This window comes from Bufo gargarizans, chromosome 4, assembly GCF_014858855.1.
Source record: "Bufo gargarizans isolate SCDJY-AF-19 chromosome 4, ASM1485885v1, whole genome shotgun sequence".
Lineage (NCBI taxonomy): Eukaryota > Metazoa > Chordata > Amphibia > Anura > Bufonidae > Bufo > Bufo gargarizans.
The window spans coordinates 215,253,391-215,267,715 of record NC_058083.1 but is presented as its reverse complement, the minus strand read 5'-3'; the positions used below and the strand labels follow the sequence as shown (position 1 = coordinate 215,267,715).

Here is a 14,325-nt window from a genome sequence, read left to right as displayed (position 1 = left end):
GTTCTCGGCAGCCACTTACTTTTACCTTATAAATGACAGACCGCTGAAATCAACTCACCTGTCTCTACTTTATTCTACTGTTAGTATGGGCTGCATAAAGTTGATGACAGGTTCCCTTTAAGCAACTGACATGGGCGCCATAATTATTTGTCTGATCTGAACACACACAAGTCATGTTAGGAAACACGTGTGAACAAATGCTTACAAATGTAGGTTAATGAAATGGTAAGTCTCAAGTAATGATAACCAATGGGAGCGGCAACCTGGACCCTATTATTAACTGCTTCCAATGTTAGCCTCCTAGCCCTGGTGGACGACCTACTTTGCTTTAAAGACTAGTAATTTGCTGCTTTATTATCTGTAATTATATAACAGAGAACTTGGACGCCGTTGTTTCTATGTCAAATACAGCTTCAAAGAGGACCTTTCAAATAGTTATATTACCTCACAGTGCGGCCCCCAGTGATGTCTTTCTGCTTTTTTTTTTTTCAAAGGACCCCCCCCCTTCATCCGCTGTGGTCCCCGTTTGTTTTGGCGCCTCATATGCTAATCAGGCGATTAGGTTTAACTGGGCGGGGACTTGGAGTCCCCGGCGGAGAGCATCGCCGCGGCAGCGGCATCCTGTGGGTAAGTATGAAAAACAACCTTAGATCAACTTGTTCAACCTTTACTAACACTCCCCCTAGGCAAACGAGCATGATGTTAGTTTCACTAATTTACCTCCCACCACCCCCTAAGGGACTCCAAGATGGCGCAAGGCTCGGGATGTGTAAAAGCTCAAGTTCTCGCGAATCTCGAGAACTTGTGCTCCTTCTCCCTGGCTAAGAGTGGGGCCCTTGCAGCCAGGGAGAAGATAACCGCGCCCAGGACAAAGTCCCCGCCTAGTTGAACAGAATCACTTCATTAGCATATGAGGCACCAAAACAAACTGGGACCACAGCGGACGAAAGGGGGGGGGGGGGGTCCTTTGAAAAAAATAATAAGCGGAAATACATCACTGGGGGCCACACTGTGAGGTAATATAACTATTTCAATACATGTATCCTGGTGAAATGTCCTCTTTAATTAGTGCACCAGGAAATATCATCTCCAGGTATTAAAGCTTGCGACATGGCAGGAATGCAGCACTACCTCTGGCAGCACTGACTGGAACAGTTCCACCCAGGCCTCGGCACAGAACGTTCCAGAGGGTGCTGCAGCCGCAGCAACAACAACGTGCGGGCGTGGCTCCGGCAACAGGGCAGGCCATCCCACTCTCCTCTTTGATAGTACAGTCACGCCTCTCCTGGGCCTATTGAATCCTGGGAGTTGAAGTCCGTGCTCAGTATTTCTCCAATAGTGCTGAGCCGAAGAGAACTACATTTCCCGTTTCGCACCACGGTTCAGTCAGCCTTTACCGACACTGAGCAGGCGCAGTACGTCTCTCCCTGGACTCCTCCGCAGCCCGGCTGCTTGTTTTCCTGATTTGAAGAGCCGCAGTGGACGAGAGAGGACCGGAGCTTGTGACAGCCCTGAACCCCCAGCTACGTGCGCTCACAACCCTGCCAGGTAACCGGGCCCGGGATTAGTGATGCCCCTCAGTACTACTGACGTAAATTTAGATAAGACATTCGGTGGCGAGACCAATGTCACCCCTAATATCTCTGCCATTGTCATTCGACTCCTGAGGTGCTGCAAGCAGGCCGCCCGTCTTCTTCCTGACACATCTCTCGCCCATTGTAACTAGATAGAGGTGACATTGCGGGGGCAGTCGGCTCTGTGTTTACACCCCAGACGCTTTTTTCGGTTGGTGAAGTATCACATAATGGGGTGAGGTGACGCGCCGCAGGGATGCTGTCAGCCCCGGCCGGACGGTGTTCTGCTCCTGCTCTGCCGCTTCCTTTTTATTTTTTTGTTTGTTTGTCTGAGTGATTTTATACTGGGCAGCAGGGGGCGCTGTTGGCGCAGCTCTAGCTCCTTTCTCCTCACACAGTGCGGGTGGGGGGTGGCATACTGGCACTGGATGCTGGCGCAGTAGTTGGCATTGCTGGCGCAGACATTTGCAGGTATTTGTGAACCCTGCGGCATGACGTGATGCCCGGCCTCCTGGATGCTGGGGGTTTATGGACTTCTTTCCAGTCTGTACAGGGCAAGGTGACCGAGCAGGCGGCCTTCATGTACAAGCCTGGCTGATCCTGCTCTTCTACCTCTGTACGGATCTTCAGGGATGGAGTAGAGGATGTTTTCTGCCCATCCAAAAGAAAAGGAAAATTAAGGGTACTTTCACACTAGTGTTTTTCTTTTCCATTATTGAGTTCCGTCCTAGGGGCTCTATACCGGAAAAGAACTGATCAGGTATATCCCCATGCATTCTGAATGGAGAGCAATCCGTTGAGGATGCATCATTTCAGTCCCTTCAGGTTTTTAAACTGAGAAAATATCGCAGCATGCAGCATTTTTCTCTCTGGCCAAAAATCCTGAACACTTATTCAGAGCCCCTAAGGCAGAACTCAATGCCGGAAAACAAAACCGCTAGTGTGAAAGTACCCTAAATCTTCACATTGGCATGCATTTCTCCTGGTATCAGGCTAGTGCTGCCCCTATCCAGGGTATTGGAGGGTTACCTGGGTGTAATATGACGCCTAGGGATGTAGGAGAGGAGCTGGTATTTAGATTGTACTGCAAATTATAAAACACCCTAATGTCTTGTGTTATGCTGAACCAAGTGCATCCCTTGTGCGCTCATTCCTCCTTTCTATCCATTACGTAAATGCTCACCCGCCTGCTGCTTTCTCTTCAGCCCAGCCATGATGTCATGATTCAAGCTAAATGCAGACAGAAATCAAATGAACCCTAATGAATGGGAGCATTCAGTCAGCCCCCGCTTAGTGCAGGCTTGCCCGGACATGTGCCTGTTTTTGTGTACAGTTGTGTCCAGGGGCAATAAAAACTGCAGTCTCCTTGTGTAAGGTGTGAATAGCGCAGGTGGTGCGGCCAGATGGGAGTGAAACAATTCTGTCTTTTCTTTCAAGTTTTAGTGAACGCTGTGTCACTAGAGGCACTCAATGCTCAGAGAAGATGAAAGATCTAGATCTAGGAGTCGAATATGTCATACCCAGCCTTGGGTACAGAAATGTTCGGGAGCAAACCAACCAAGATGAGAAAAAGGAGCAAGAGGACTTCAGATATTCGAAAGCGCCGAAAGAAAAATCACCGGTCAGTTCAACGTCTTTCTTAGGCTACATGCACACGAATGTTGTTGGTTTCCTTGTCGGTTTGGGTTTTTTTTGCGTTAGGATGCTGACCAATTCATTTCAATGGGTCCGCAAAAAAATGCGGACAGCACACCCCGTGCTTTCCAGCATCAGTATGTCTGTTCCGTAGCCCCACAAAAAAAAAACGAACATGTCATATTATTGTCCGTTTTAGGCATTGTTACAGTGGATCCGCAAATTAAAACGGATGGCATACAGGTGTCATCCGTGTGTGTGTGTGTGTTTGTTTTTTTTGTTTTTTTTTCTTGTATTCTAATATTGTCTCTCAACTTCTCAAGTTTCCATAAGACACCCCCTTCTGGAGTAGGTTTATTTATTTATTTTTTGCAACTTATTAAAAAGTTGTGTTTATAAATCTGGTATAAACCTAATTAACATGGCTGACCACACCATCACAAAACTGCAGAAATCGTGGTAAAGGTGCTTAGCATTTTTATGGAGTAGTTTTTGTTGTTGTTTTTAACATCCACTTACCTGCAACATGTAAACCCGGCCTAAGGCGTTGATCGGAACAGCCTTGCGTGTTTAGCATTATTGCACAGTATTGCCCATATATCCTTTCACACAGATCTATGTGAAGTGTCACACAATAGAGTATTTTGTTTCTTTGCAACCGAATTGCTGCTTCCATTGAGCTTTGAAGCAGGGAACGTTGGAGAATGTAGGTATTGTCAGTCTGTTGTTGTTACCATGACTGGTTATGTTCATGGCCGTGCACCTGTTTGCCATTTGTCAGGTATGTATTTTTAATATCCCAAGAGTGTGACTACTTTAGCTGACGGCTTAACACAAAGGCAGTGTGTGTTGCACACACACTCGCTTGTGCCTTCTTGTCATTCCGGGCATCAGCCTCACCCTAGCATTAGAATCAATGACTAGGTTAGGCAGAAAATCGCATGATTGGGCCTCCGTAATTAATGCTAATGGAGGAACAGTTAGGAAACCAGGTAGACAACAGCCAAGGAGGGCGAGACTGATCATATTTACTAAAGGCCCTGAATGTTGGCAGCAGATGGTAGTTCAGAAATAGCACCTTTTCTGGGTTTCGGTGACCAAGAATAGTACAACAAATGGGTTTACATTCCTCAAAAAAATGCAGCTGTTTAAAAGACAGCACAGTACCCCTAATGTGTGTAAAGCAACAGCACCCCGAAAGAAGAATCAACCCTAGTAATAAGAAGAAATGAACCCCACACAGGCTATTTGTAGCACTACTGATTCATTTCGAACTACTCACTGTAGCAGTTTACTAGACTGCATGCAGTTTAGACTATTATTTTGAACTGGAGCTTTATAGTCTTTGTGTAGCCTAGACCTTTACACTGATCTCCACTTTAAATGAAAGCCTTTCGAGAATATAGACTACATTATGATGAATGAACATAAAATAAAAGCTTCATCACCATTAGAAAAAAGGTTCTATATAGACACAGTATAAGGGTCCATTCACACGTCCGTAAGTGTATTGCGGATCCGTATAACACTGACACCGGCCATGTGCACGTGTTGTGCGGATCCTAATGGACCCTAATAGAAAATGCCTATTCTTGTCCGCAATAGCGGACATGTTCTATTTTTTTTTGCGGAGCCGCGGAACAGAAGTGCGGATGCGGACAGTACACTGCGCTGTCTGCATCTTTTCCGGCTCCATTGAAAATTAATGGGTCCGTACCCTTTCCGCAATCTTGCAGAACGGATGCAGACCCATTCATGTGGAAGTGTGAGTGGACCCTGAATCGGCCTACTTGAAGATCTTCATCAAGTGTACTACACCCCTTAATACATTATTACAGGGACAGTTTTTATTTTATTTTTTAAACTCATAGAAAGTGTTCCTTCTGTAAAATTTAACACAGAGGTTAAAACCTCCTATGTAGATAGATGATCTATTATCAGTTTATTGCTATTGTAAGGAGATGTTATATGAAGGATTATCCTCATGATGGCAACATGTGTAGAATTTGGGATATCAGTTTGACAGCTGTATTGTTCTCTCCGTAGGTCTAGAAAAATCCCCTCTTAAAGAGGACCTTTCATGGGTCCAAAGAATATGAACTTATTTTGGAGCATTCTGTTCAGTTACATTTTGTCCCCATTGACAATGAATGGGGACAAAACGGAAGCGTTCTTTTCCAGATATTGAGACCCTATGACGGATCTCAATACCGGAAAGTATTAATGCTAGTGTGAAAGTAGCCATACTTAGTTATACTTTATCTTAATATGCAAATTGGGCCCTTGGTGCGCTGAGGGCATCACCATTGCTCTTGTTACACCCAAGCTCTACTCCTTTCTGTGGTCAGACCCTGCATTGCTGCTTTGTCACTATCTGATCCTGCCAATCAAAACAGCCAGGGAGGGTCTGACCACAGAAAGGAGTGGAGCATTGGTGACTCCATCCCTGCACCAAAGGCCTAATTTGCATATTAAGATAAAGTTTAACCAGGGAATGGAGCCTTGATCAACAAAAGAAAAACAGCTGTGCTTCACCTGATTAAAACGCTATGTGTCTATGCATAAATTTTGATAGGGAGCTGACTGGTGACAGATAATCTTTAAGGTGTGACTCAACCAATCATTCATCATCTAATAGAGTACATCATCCTGGGATGGATACACTGCGGACCTGCTGTATACAGTACCAGCAAAGTAGATGAGATATAAGAGATCTCTGGAAGCTCAGGAAATTCTAACCTTTGTGCCCAACAGCTTCAGCAGTTGATTGGTGGGGGGTGTCGGCAACCGGACCTATTCGGAGTCTAGCTTATCAATAGTAAAAAGCGGACATCACCTTTGATTTTTATCTTAAAGAGCAGTACAATAGCCCCGTGATCACAATAGGAGCTGACTATATTGTAAATTGGCGTGATACATTCAGTTCGGGTCAGAGGAACTGGCCCAGAGATGCGGCCACACATGACACGGTTTCCTGGGCCGATCAGTCGTGTGAATCAGCCCTAAGGCTTTCATTCGTTTTCAGCAATAGAATGGCTATTAAATAAGGCATGCAGCATTCCAAATAGAGAGATAATTAAAAGCAACATGTGTCGGGCAGCCCTTTGAGACCATTTCCTCAGGACCAAACTCTATCTTTTAACAACATTTTAAAAATCTATCTCCATGTTGTTCTGACCACATAAACTGATACTGGACCATTGCCTTTGTTTTTCCCAGAAGTCATTATGGAGCCTTTTATGGAGGACTCTACAAGTCCCGAAGACTAGATATAGTCTTATATATATATATAAACAAGAGGTTGGGTGCCAACGTTTGACTCCTTGCACCCATCCTGTCAGCTGTTAGATAAGAAGGCGGGCAGTTGTGGTCAGCAGATATTGGGTTACAACATGCCATTTACAGGGTGAATTTTTTTTTTTTACTATTTATAAGTATGTAGGACTTGCCCATTGATCACCCTGTTTAGAAATAACTCTGCATCTTACATTGATCGGGTGCCACCTATCGTAAATTGCTCATTGGTGTAGTGATTGAGCCCATTTACAATAATAATGGAGATGACCTTGCTCCATGAATGCCGACTCAACTGGCTTTCAGAGCTTATTGCCTGAAATGAAAATGCGTATATTTGTATTGTCATTTCCTAAACTAGCATTATCTTGTATAACATCTCATGGGCTCAGTTTATACTTCTGGGAATGTATTCAGGTGCCTTCTTTTAAGTGACTACTAAGCATCCCATAATATGAAGTACAGCTCTGGTCCACAGACTTCTACTTTGACCGTTAAAAGGCTTGCAGACAGTACCATTGATGAATACTAGTTGTATTATTTGCATGTATCAGCACTATAAAAAGCATTTGTCATTGTAGTTACACCTGCTCACTGCTGCGATGTCTGGTACAGAGTATGCCTTCTCTTCAACCAGCTGATCGGTAGGGGTGCCAGGTGTCGGTCTTCAACCAGCTGATCGGTAGGGGTGCCAGGTGTCGGACACCCATCGATCTTATATTGACGACTTATCCTGAGGATAGGTCATCAATATTAAAATCCTGGAAAACCCCTTTTAAATAGCTTCCTCTATGCTGATCCTTTGGATGGAGAGACGGAAGCACATGCACATGCTCAGTTCCATCCTTCAGCTGCAGCAGAAAGGACATGCCCCCTAAGCTTCCACTTGAAATAAATCTAGCAGAATAATTGCAAGTATTGAATGGGGAGATCTCTGGATCCTTGTGAGGCACAGGGCTGGTTCTAGCTTTGTGAGAAAGAGCTTGTTATGTGCTAGATTGTGTATAATTGTCATGATCCAGCCGGGCATATAAACTTTTAGGGCTGTTTCAGACGAGCGAGTCTCTTGCAGTAATTGTGCTCCATGTGTGTGTGTGAGATCCTCAGTTCTGGACTTGCAGAAGCTCAGGGCATTATACTGACTTTTACAGATACAGAATCATAGTGACATAAAGCTGCCAGTATACCCCTGTAGAAATAAGGTCAAGCAGAGACACACAGCATTCTAAATCATGATAATGCCGTGCTCTCCTGCAAGTCCAGAGCGGAGGCTCACGCTCCCACATGGAGCACGATTCCCACAATGGACTCGCATGCATGAAACGGCTCTTAGGGCATCTACACATGCTGTGGATTTTGACGCAGAATTTCTGACACCTGAAAATCAATTCCATTCACCTGAATGGGGCTTACAAAAATCCACGTGCTTGCCGCCCCACTCAAATGAATGAAACTGATTTTCAGTCATGGAAAATTCTCATCTTAGGCCCAGTTCACACGTCAGTTTTTTGTTAATCAGTTTTTGGGAGCCCAAACCAGGAGTGCAGGCTACTCAGAGATCGGGTGTAATGGAAAGATTTCCTCCTGTTCTGTTGGATCTACACAGACGGATCCGTTCAGATAATACAATCGTCTGCATCTGTTCAGAACGGATCAGTTTGTATTATCTTTAACATAGCCAAGATGGATCCGTCTTGAACACCATTAAAAGTCGATGGGAGACGGATCAGTTTTCTATTGTGTCATAGAAAACGGATCTGTCCTCATTGACTTACATTGTGTGTCAGAACGGATCAGTTTGGCTCAGTTTTGTCAGACGGACACCAAAACGCTGCAAGCAGAGCGGAGCGGAGGCAAACGGATGCATTCTGAGCGGATCCTTTTCCATTCAGAATGCATTAGGGCAAAACTGATCTGTTTTGGACCACTTGTGAGAGCCCATGATGGATCTCGCAAACGGAAAACCAAAGCGTGAGTGTGAAAGTAGCCTAAAAAGATAAGAGCCATTAAATAAACTAAACAATCTACTATAAGCTGTTATATATTGGTTACGTATATATTAAAAATAGAAAAGGTGACGGACGCTCTTTTTTTTCATGCCTTTTTGAATGCATGGAGAGTTCGTCGTTGACGCAAATCTGTGATCTGACGGTTCCCGTCCTCACTGGTTGTCATTGTGGCCAGTCTTGATCAGCTACCATGTCAGAACTCCCTGCTCTATGGTCATTGTCTCTGTTGGATTCAAATGGTGCAGCACCATACTTGCTCCTGGCCGGAAACGCTGTGCATGATTTGCAATTGTCGGTACGGCTTGACCTTGCATATGATACCAACAAACCCTGTAACATTTAGTTCTCTCTTTCAGTTTTTCTGCGCCGCTGAATTGTGGTGGTGGGGCTGTGACTTTTCACCTAGATTTGCTCATACTTTTAAACTCTGTGGCTTTGCACATTTGCAATTCTGCGAAGTGACAACACAAGACTGTTGTGTCTATGTCTAATTTTCCTATTTTGAGATCTCTACCACTTTTTCTAGCCTTCTGCTCACCACTTGCATCTTTTGCCTTCTCGCGTCCCCTGGTTTTGTTGTGATCATCAGTGTAATTAGTCTCAGTGCTATCCTTGTGGAGTACATAATTCTCCAGAAATCCCCCCTTTTCTTCTCAGCTGTGTGTAGGCGCCTGCTTATGTCAGGGGCCTTCCCAACAGGGCTTTATACAAAACAGTAAATTGTAAAACCTGCATTGCATAGTCACATATTATAATATGCACAAATTATGTAGCTTTTTTATTTATTTTTTTTTTTTTATTCCTACCATTTTCACTTATTGACACTTTTTTCACTTATTTTCAAATCTGTGGCATAATTTCTGTTCTGGTATAGGAACAGAAATTATTATTATTTTTTTTTTTTAAATAAATCGGTGCTGGTGTTCTATAAAATGTCCCTACCCTCATCACTTCCGGCTGCAGTGGACATGACGTTACCAGCTTTGGAAGGAGGTGTGCCGTGCTGTGCAGGCACACAATGACTTGGTAGGGACAGTTTCATAGCAGAGTTGTTGAGAAGCAATGCACTTGCGCCGTACTTCTCAGCAGGACACTGCCGACACTGCGCATGTGCCGGGAGCCTCAGCAGCATTACAGGGTAGGGAAAAATTATGGGCCAGTGCGCACGTACAGCGGACAGGGAGATCTCTCATACCGAACATCCATCTGATCATCGCCTGATGATCGGATGGATGTTCGGTATAAGAGATCTCCCTGTCCGCCGCGTGTGCGTACTGGCCCATAATTTTTCCCTACCCTGTAATGCTGCTGAGGCTCCCGGCACATGCGCAGTGTCGGCCACTGTTCTGCTGTGAAATTTCCCTACCCTGTCGTTGTGCGCCTCCGCGGCGCGGCACACCTCCTTCCAAAGCTGGTAACGTCATGTCCGGTGCAGCCGAAAGTGACGAGGATAGGGAAATCTTTATAAAACACCGGACCTGGAATATGATTGACACCACTGGGCTCAATGGATCCTATTGACTGGTCTGTCAGGTTTCTGGTATGGTTTGTCATTCTGCTAGACAAAATGTCTCTACATACAGCGTTTTTTTTTCTTTTTTTTTTTCTTGTGTGTGTCGTCATGCAGCTGTTGGGAAACTCTTCCGTAAGTGAAACCATACTTTTAGGATGCGTCTTTTGCCTAAGATCGTTTATGGATTGTTTTTTGAACTGTTGTGGTTCTTTAGCATTCCGATTTACTTCAAATAATGATGTATCTGAAAAAATATATCGCAAACTGCTGATCATCTGTATACTCGTGGTCAGATTCCACAAGCGGGTGGGTATGTTTTTCCATGTTGTCAGCTGTACGTACAAGTGCAATCATCATAACTTGGAATGTGCCAGCTCTAAGAAACATATTTCCCTATTGACTTCTATTGGGAAATGACATGCTGCATTTCTTAACCGCGTGTATCACGACCGTGCTGCGTGGTCATGCCCTAACATAACCTTAGCTACAGATGCAAACCTAGCCGTACTTTGTTTGTGTTCTTGACAGACATTTCTCTGCTCCTACCCCATATGGTTATCAGCCGGATGCATAGAATTACTTTGTACTTTTGCATTAAGGCGAGTCGACATCACCGTTTAGCTTTCTGTTTTTCTGATCCATCAGAAGAACAGAAATAAAACAAAAAAAACATATCCTGTATTTCGATCATCAGTTATGATCAGTTTGTGTCACTTCCGTTAGAGATCAGTTATTTTTGACGAGATGCGGTACTTTCTTCCGTCAAAAATAAGTGATCTGTGATGGAAGTGACGGAAACTGATCATAACTGATGCTCAAAAAAGACAGATCAATTTCTTTAGTGCTAACTGAGCATAAATGGTGTGTGTTTTTTTTTTTTTTTTTTTTGTTTTTTTTTTAACTTTTCTGTTTTTCTGATGGATCAGAAGAACCGAAAGCTAAAACAGTGATCTGAACTCACCTTATAAGAACAAAGCATCAGTTCTAAATGTTCATCGTGAAAGTAGTGTGACCGGATAGGGTTAATATCACAGTACTGAGTGTACTAATTGCATTATGTCAGCTTTTTGTGGTGAGTCAGCATTGCGTGAGGCTCTTACCCACCACTTCCTTATTTTTCTAGCCACTTGGATGGTTTTGCAACGTGTTCCAGGCTGATGCTGCACTCAGTCCCAGACATTGTCCTCCCCCTGCATGTGATTCATGTGACTGCTCCGCTGCACATTGGCTGTCTGCATCGCCTTCACATCCGCTATCTGCTCTCACTTCCCTATGACAACAGCTTTCTCATTGGCTTGGTGCCTTTAAATCCTGTCTGCCAGCACACCAGGAGAGAAATGCTTGTTGCTTAGATTTGCATTCTGTTACTTCCTCACTGAGAGTGTGCGTTCAGCAGATATAATCTGCCTGGGTGATATAGAAAAATAAGTTCTGCTTCTGAATATTGCTTTTTTATTTTATTAGGATTACTTTTTAGGACTTCCTTGTGGAAACCAGTGTTAAGTATACATGCCGACATCTAGCTCCTGGCCTTCATATATTTGGGGGATACAAATTAAACTCTGAACACAGTAATTGATAAAACGCTGCAAAAAAATAACTCTCAATCAAGATAAGTCCATCATATTGGTTGTAGCAATTTCTTTACTAGATAGTTACACTACTCACAAAAAGTTAGGGATATTTGGCTTTTGGGTGAAATATATGGAAAACGTAAAAAGTTCACACTACAGATAAGTTACTATATTATGAAAGTAGAGCATTTAAATAGAAGCATGCAGTGGTGATTTCCTCATCTAAAACAATTTATTGAAACAAAAGCTAACAGTGGTGGGTATTCCACAAAAAATGTCAGTCTCCAGAACATGTGGCCTTGAGCATCCATTACAACTTGACACTGACATGCTGTTCATAAGTCAACTTATTGTCTGCTGAGGCATGGCATCCCACTCTTGTTGAAGGGCGGCCCTCAGGTCATTGAGGTTCTGGGGTATAGAGTTACGAGCCTCTACACAGCGACTCACCTGATCCCATAGGTTTTCAATGGGATTCAGTTTTGGAGAAAGTGCAGGCCACTCCATTTGAGGTACTCCAGTCTCCAGCAGCTGTTCCCTAATGATGCAAACTCGATGAGCTGCCTGGTGGTGTGGTCGGGTACCCTTGCAGGGCGTCTTGCACGCAGACCACCCTTGCAGGTCGTCTTGCACGCAGACCACGTGTAAACTGTTTTGAATGGTCTGATGTGACACTTGGGTGCCTCTCACCCCCCTTAAATGTGCCTGGAGTTTTTATCCGGTTCCGCAGGCATTGTTCACAATGAAGCTGTCATCAGTGTGGGATATGGCCAAAGGACGTCCACTTCTATTCTGTGACTCTTCCAGTCTCTCTGTTGGAACCTGCTGATGATTCAGTGGCCACTTCCATCTGAGAACATCCTGCTTGAGGCCTCATAATGGCGAGGTACTGTTTATCAATTGTTAGGTGTCGTCTTGGTGTCATGGCAAAATGTGAACAGTATGAGGAGGAGGAGGAATGTTTGAATACTAATTCTAATTGAACCAGGGAATTTATTGGGTGATTCATGGATCAAACACCTGTTGTGATGTTAAAGGGGTATTCCCATCACAGATAATGGCGCTGGCTCAGCTATTTCCATCTGCCCCATAGCAAGGAATGGGAGCAGGGGCCGCGCGTGTGCTCCCATTCACTTCTATGGGAGCAGCGCTTCGTGGTGGACGGACCCCGGGAAATCCGGTGTCCTCCAGCCACAGCTCTCCCTGCTCCGTTCTCCTTGTAGACAATGGGGTCATATCCTAACGATATGCCCCCATTGTCTGTGATGTGAATAACCCTTTTTATCTCCTTTTTAGAAAACAGCAAGTTGTGCAAAAAGTACTGAAACATTGAACAGTTGGACATGTGCATTCAAAAGTTTGAGAAGGTCACATTAAGTTCACCTGTAAGAGTGCATTTTAGGTTCATCCTGAAATTTCACCCACAAGCCAAATATCCCTAACTTTGGAGTAGTGTAGCACTGCTACATAATGTAAGAATGCTGCACTCTGACAAAAAAAATAAAAAATTGTTGGGGATATAAAGCAAATGCTTCATATAAAAGAAAGGATGAAAGGAAAAATTTCAAAGGGAATTGATCCTAGAGGTGGACATATAAAACACCTCAAAGTTTGTCGTTAATTTAATTATATTGTGCAATCAGTAAAACATGGTACAAGCGTCTATGCAAAAACATATACCGTAAATGATTTATTATACAATAACTTAATATACAATCAAAGCTAAAAGAGGACCTTTCACCTGGATAGCTATACTCTAATTATTATACTACCTTTATAGTGTGTCCCCCAGTGATGTATTGGCACGTTTTTTGTTTTGTTTTTTTTTTCGCTAAAGAACAATATAGAATAACGAATACTAGCGTTCCATATTACCTCTCAAACATAAAAATTTAATTCAAGCGTCCCGACGACAATTATGAGAGATATATACAATAAACATAATATTGATTAAAGGGGTTGTCAGAGTTATGGGAAAAAAAATATATAGCACTGTAAATCTGATGGTCAGCGATATATAACTAACCTAAGCAAGTTTTAGGCAAAAAAAATCTATTTCCTCATTTCCCTGGTTCTTTTCTGGCCCTTTGTTTACTTGCAAAAACAACAATCTGTGCCCCTCCCCCTGCTCTGCTAAGGGAGTGAATACAAGTGCTGCCCTGAGTGACATGTCTGCCTGCTGGCAGACTCAGCAGCATGTTGTATGTGTAGGGCTACAAGTCCCAGCTGTACAATGACACTGCTGATACACATAGAATCTTCCCCCTATCTGCAATGCTCTGCAGAACTTCTTTCAGCTTCTGTGCCCAGCATTTGTCTTCTCACTGCCTGCAGCTACACAGTGAACACTTAATCCCTTCAGATGCACAGATTCAGGGCTGAAGAGTCCTGGGAGAGGGCAATAAGCAGCAGCCGGCAGTGCAGGGGGGCGTGGCCAGCACAGTGACATCTGGTGTATAGCTCTCTCAGGCTTTGTGCAGGAACATTATCAGAGCAGGGAGAAGCTGACATCACAGGTCATGTGACCCTTAGTGAAATCTGAGAAACCAGCCACTGGAGATAAAGTGAGTTAATTGAAAAGCTGTTAAATTTGTCTAGTTAGAAACAGAACAAAAAAATAACTGACAACCCCTTTAAGGTAGATATGAACCTTTGCTCTGCTCAAACTATGACCAATCTTGTGTAGTATTGCTAAACAAATTATAAATTATCAGGCCCGATAATGA

At 43.7% G+C, this 14,325-nt stretch overlaps 1 protein-coding gene across 3 annotated transcripts in view; it reads left to right on the top strand.

Moving 5' to 3' along the window:
• The first annotated feature begins 1,389 nt into the window (after window positions 1-1,389).
• Window positions 1,390-14,325, top strand: part of ABCC5 (ATP binding cassette subfamily C member 5) — a 112,686-nt gene continuing 99,750 nt past the window's right edge. For all 3 annotated transcript variants that reach the window (XM_044289346.1, XM_044289347.1, XM_044289348.1), the window contains exons 1-2: window positions 1,390-1,548; window positions 3,012-3,195. In XM_044289346.1, coding sequence (XP_044145281.1) covers window positions 3,058-3,195 — 138 coding nt within the window. In that variant the 5' untranslated portion in view covers window positions 1,390-1,548; window positions 3,012-3,057. The remainder of the gene's footprint in view (window positions 1,549-3,011; window positions 3,196-14,325) is intronic.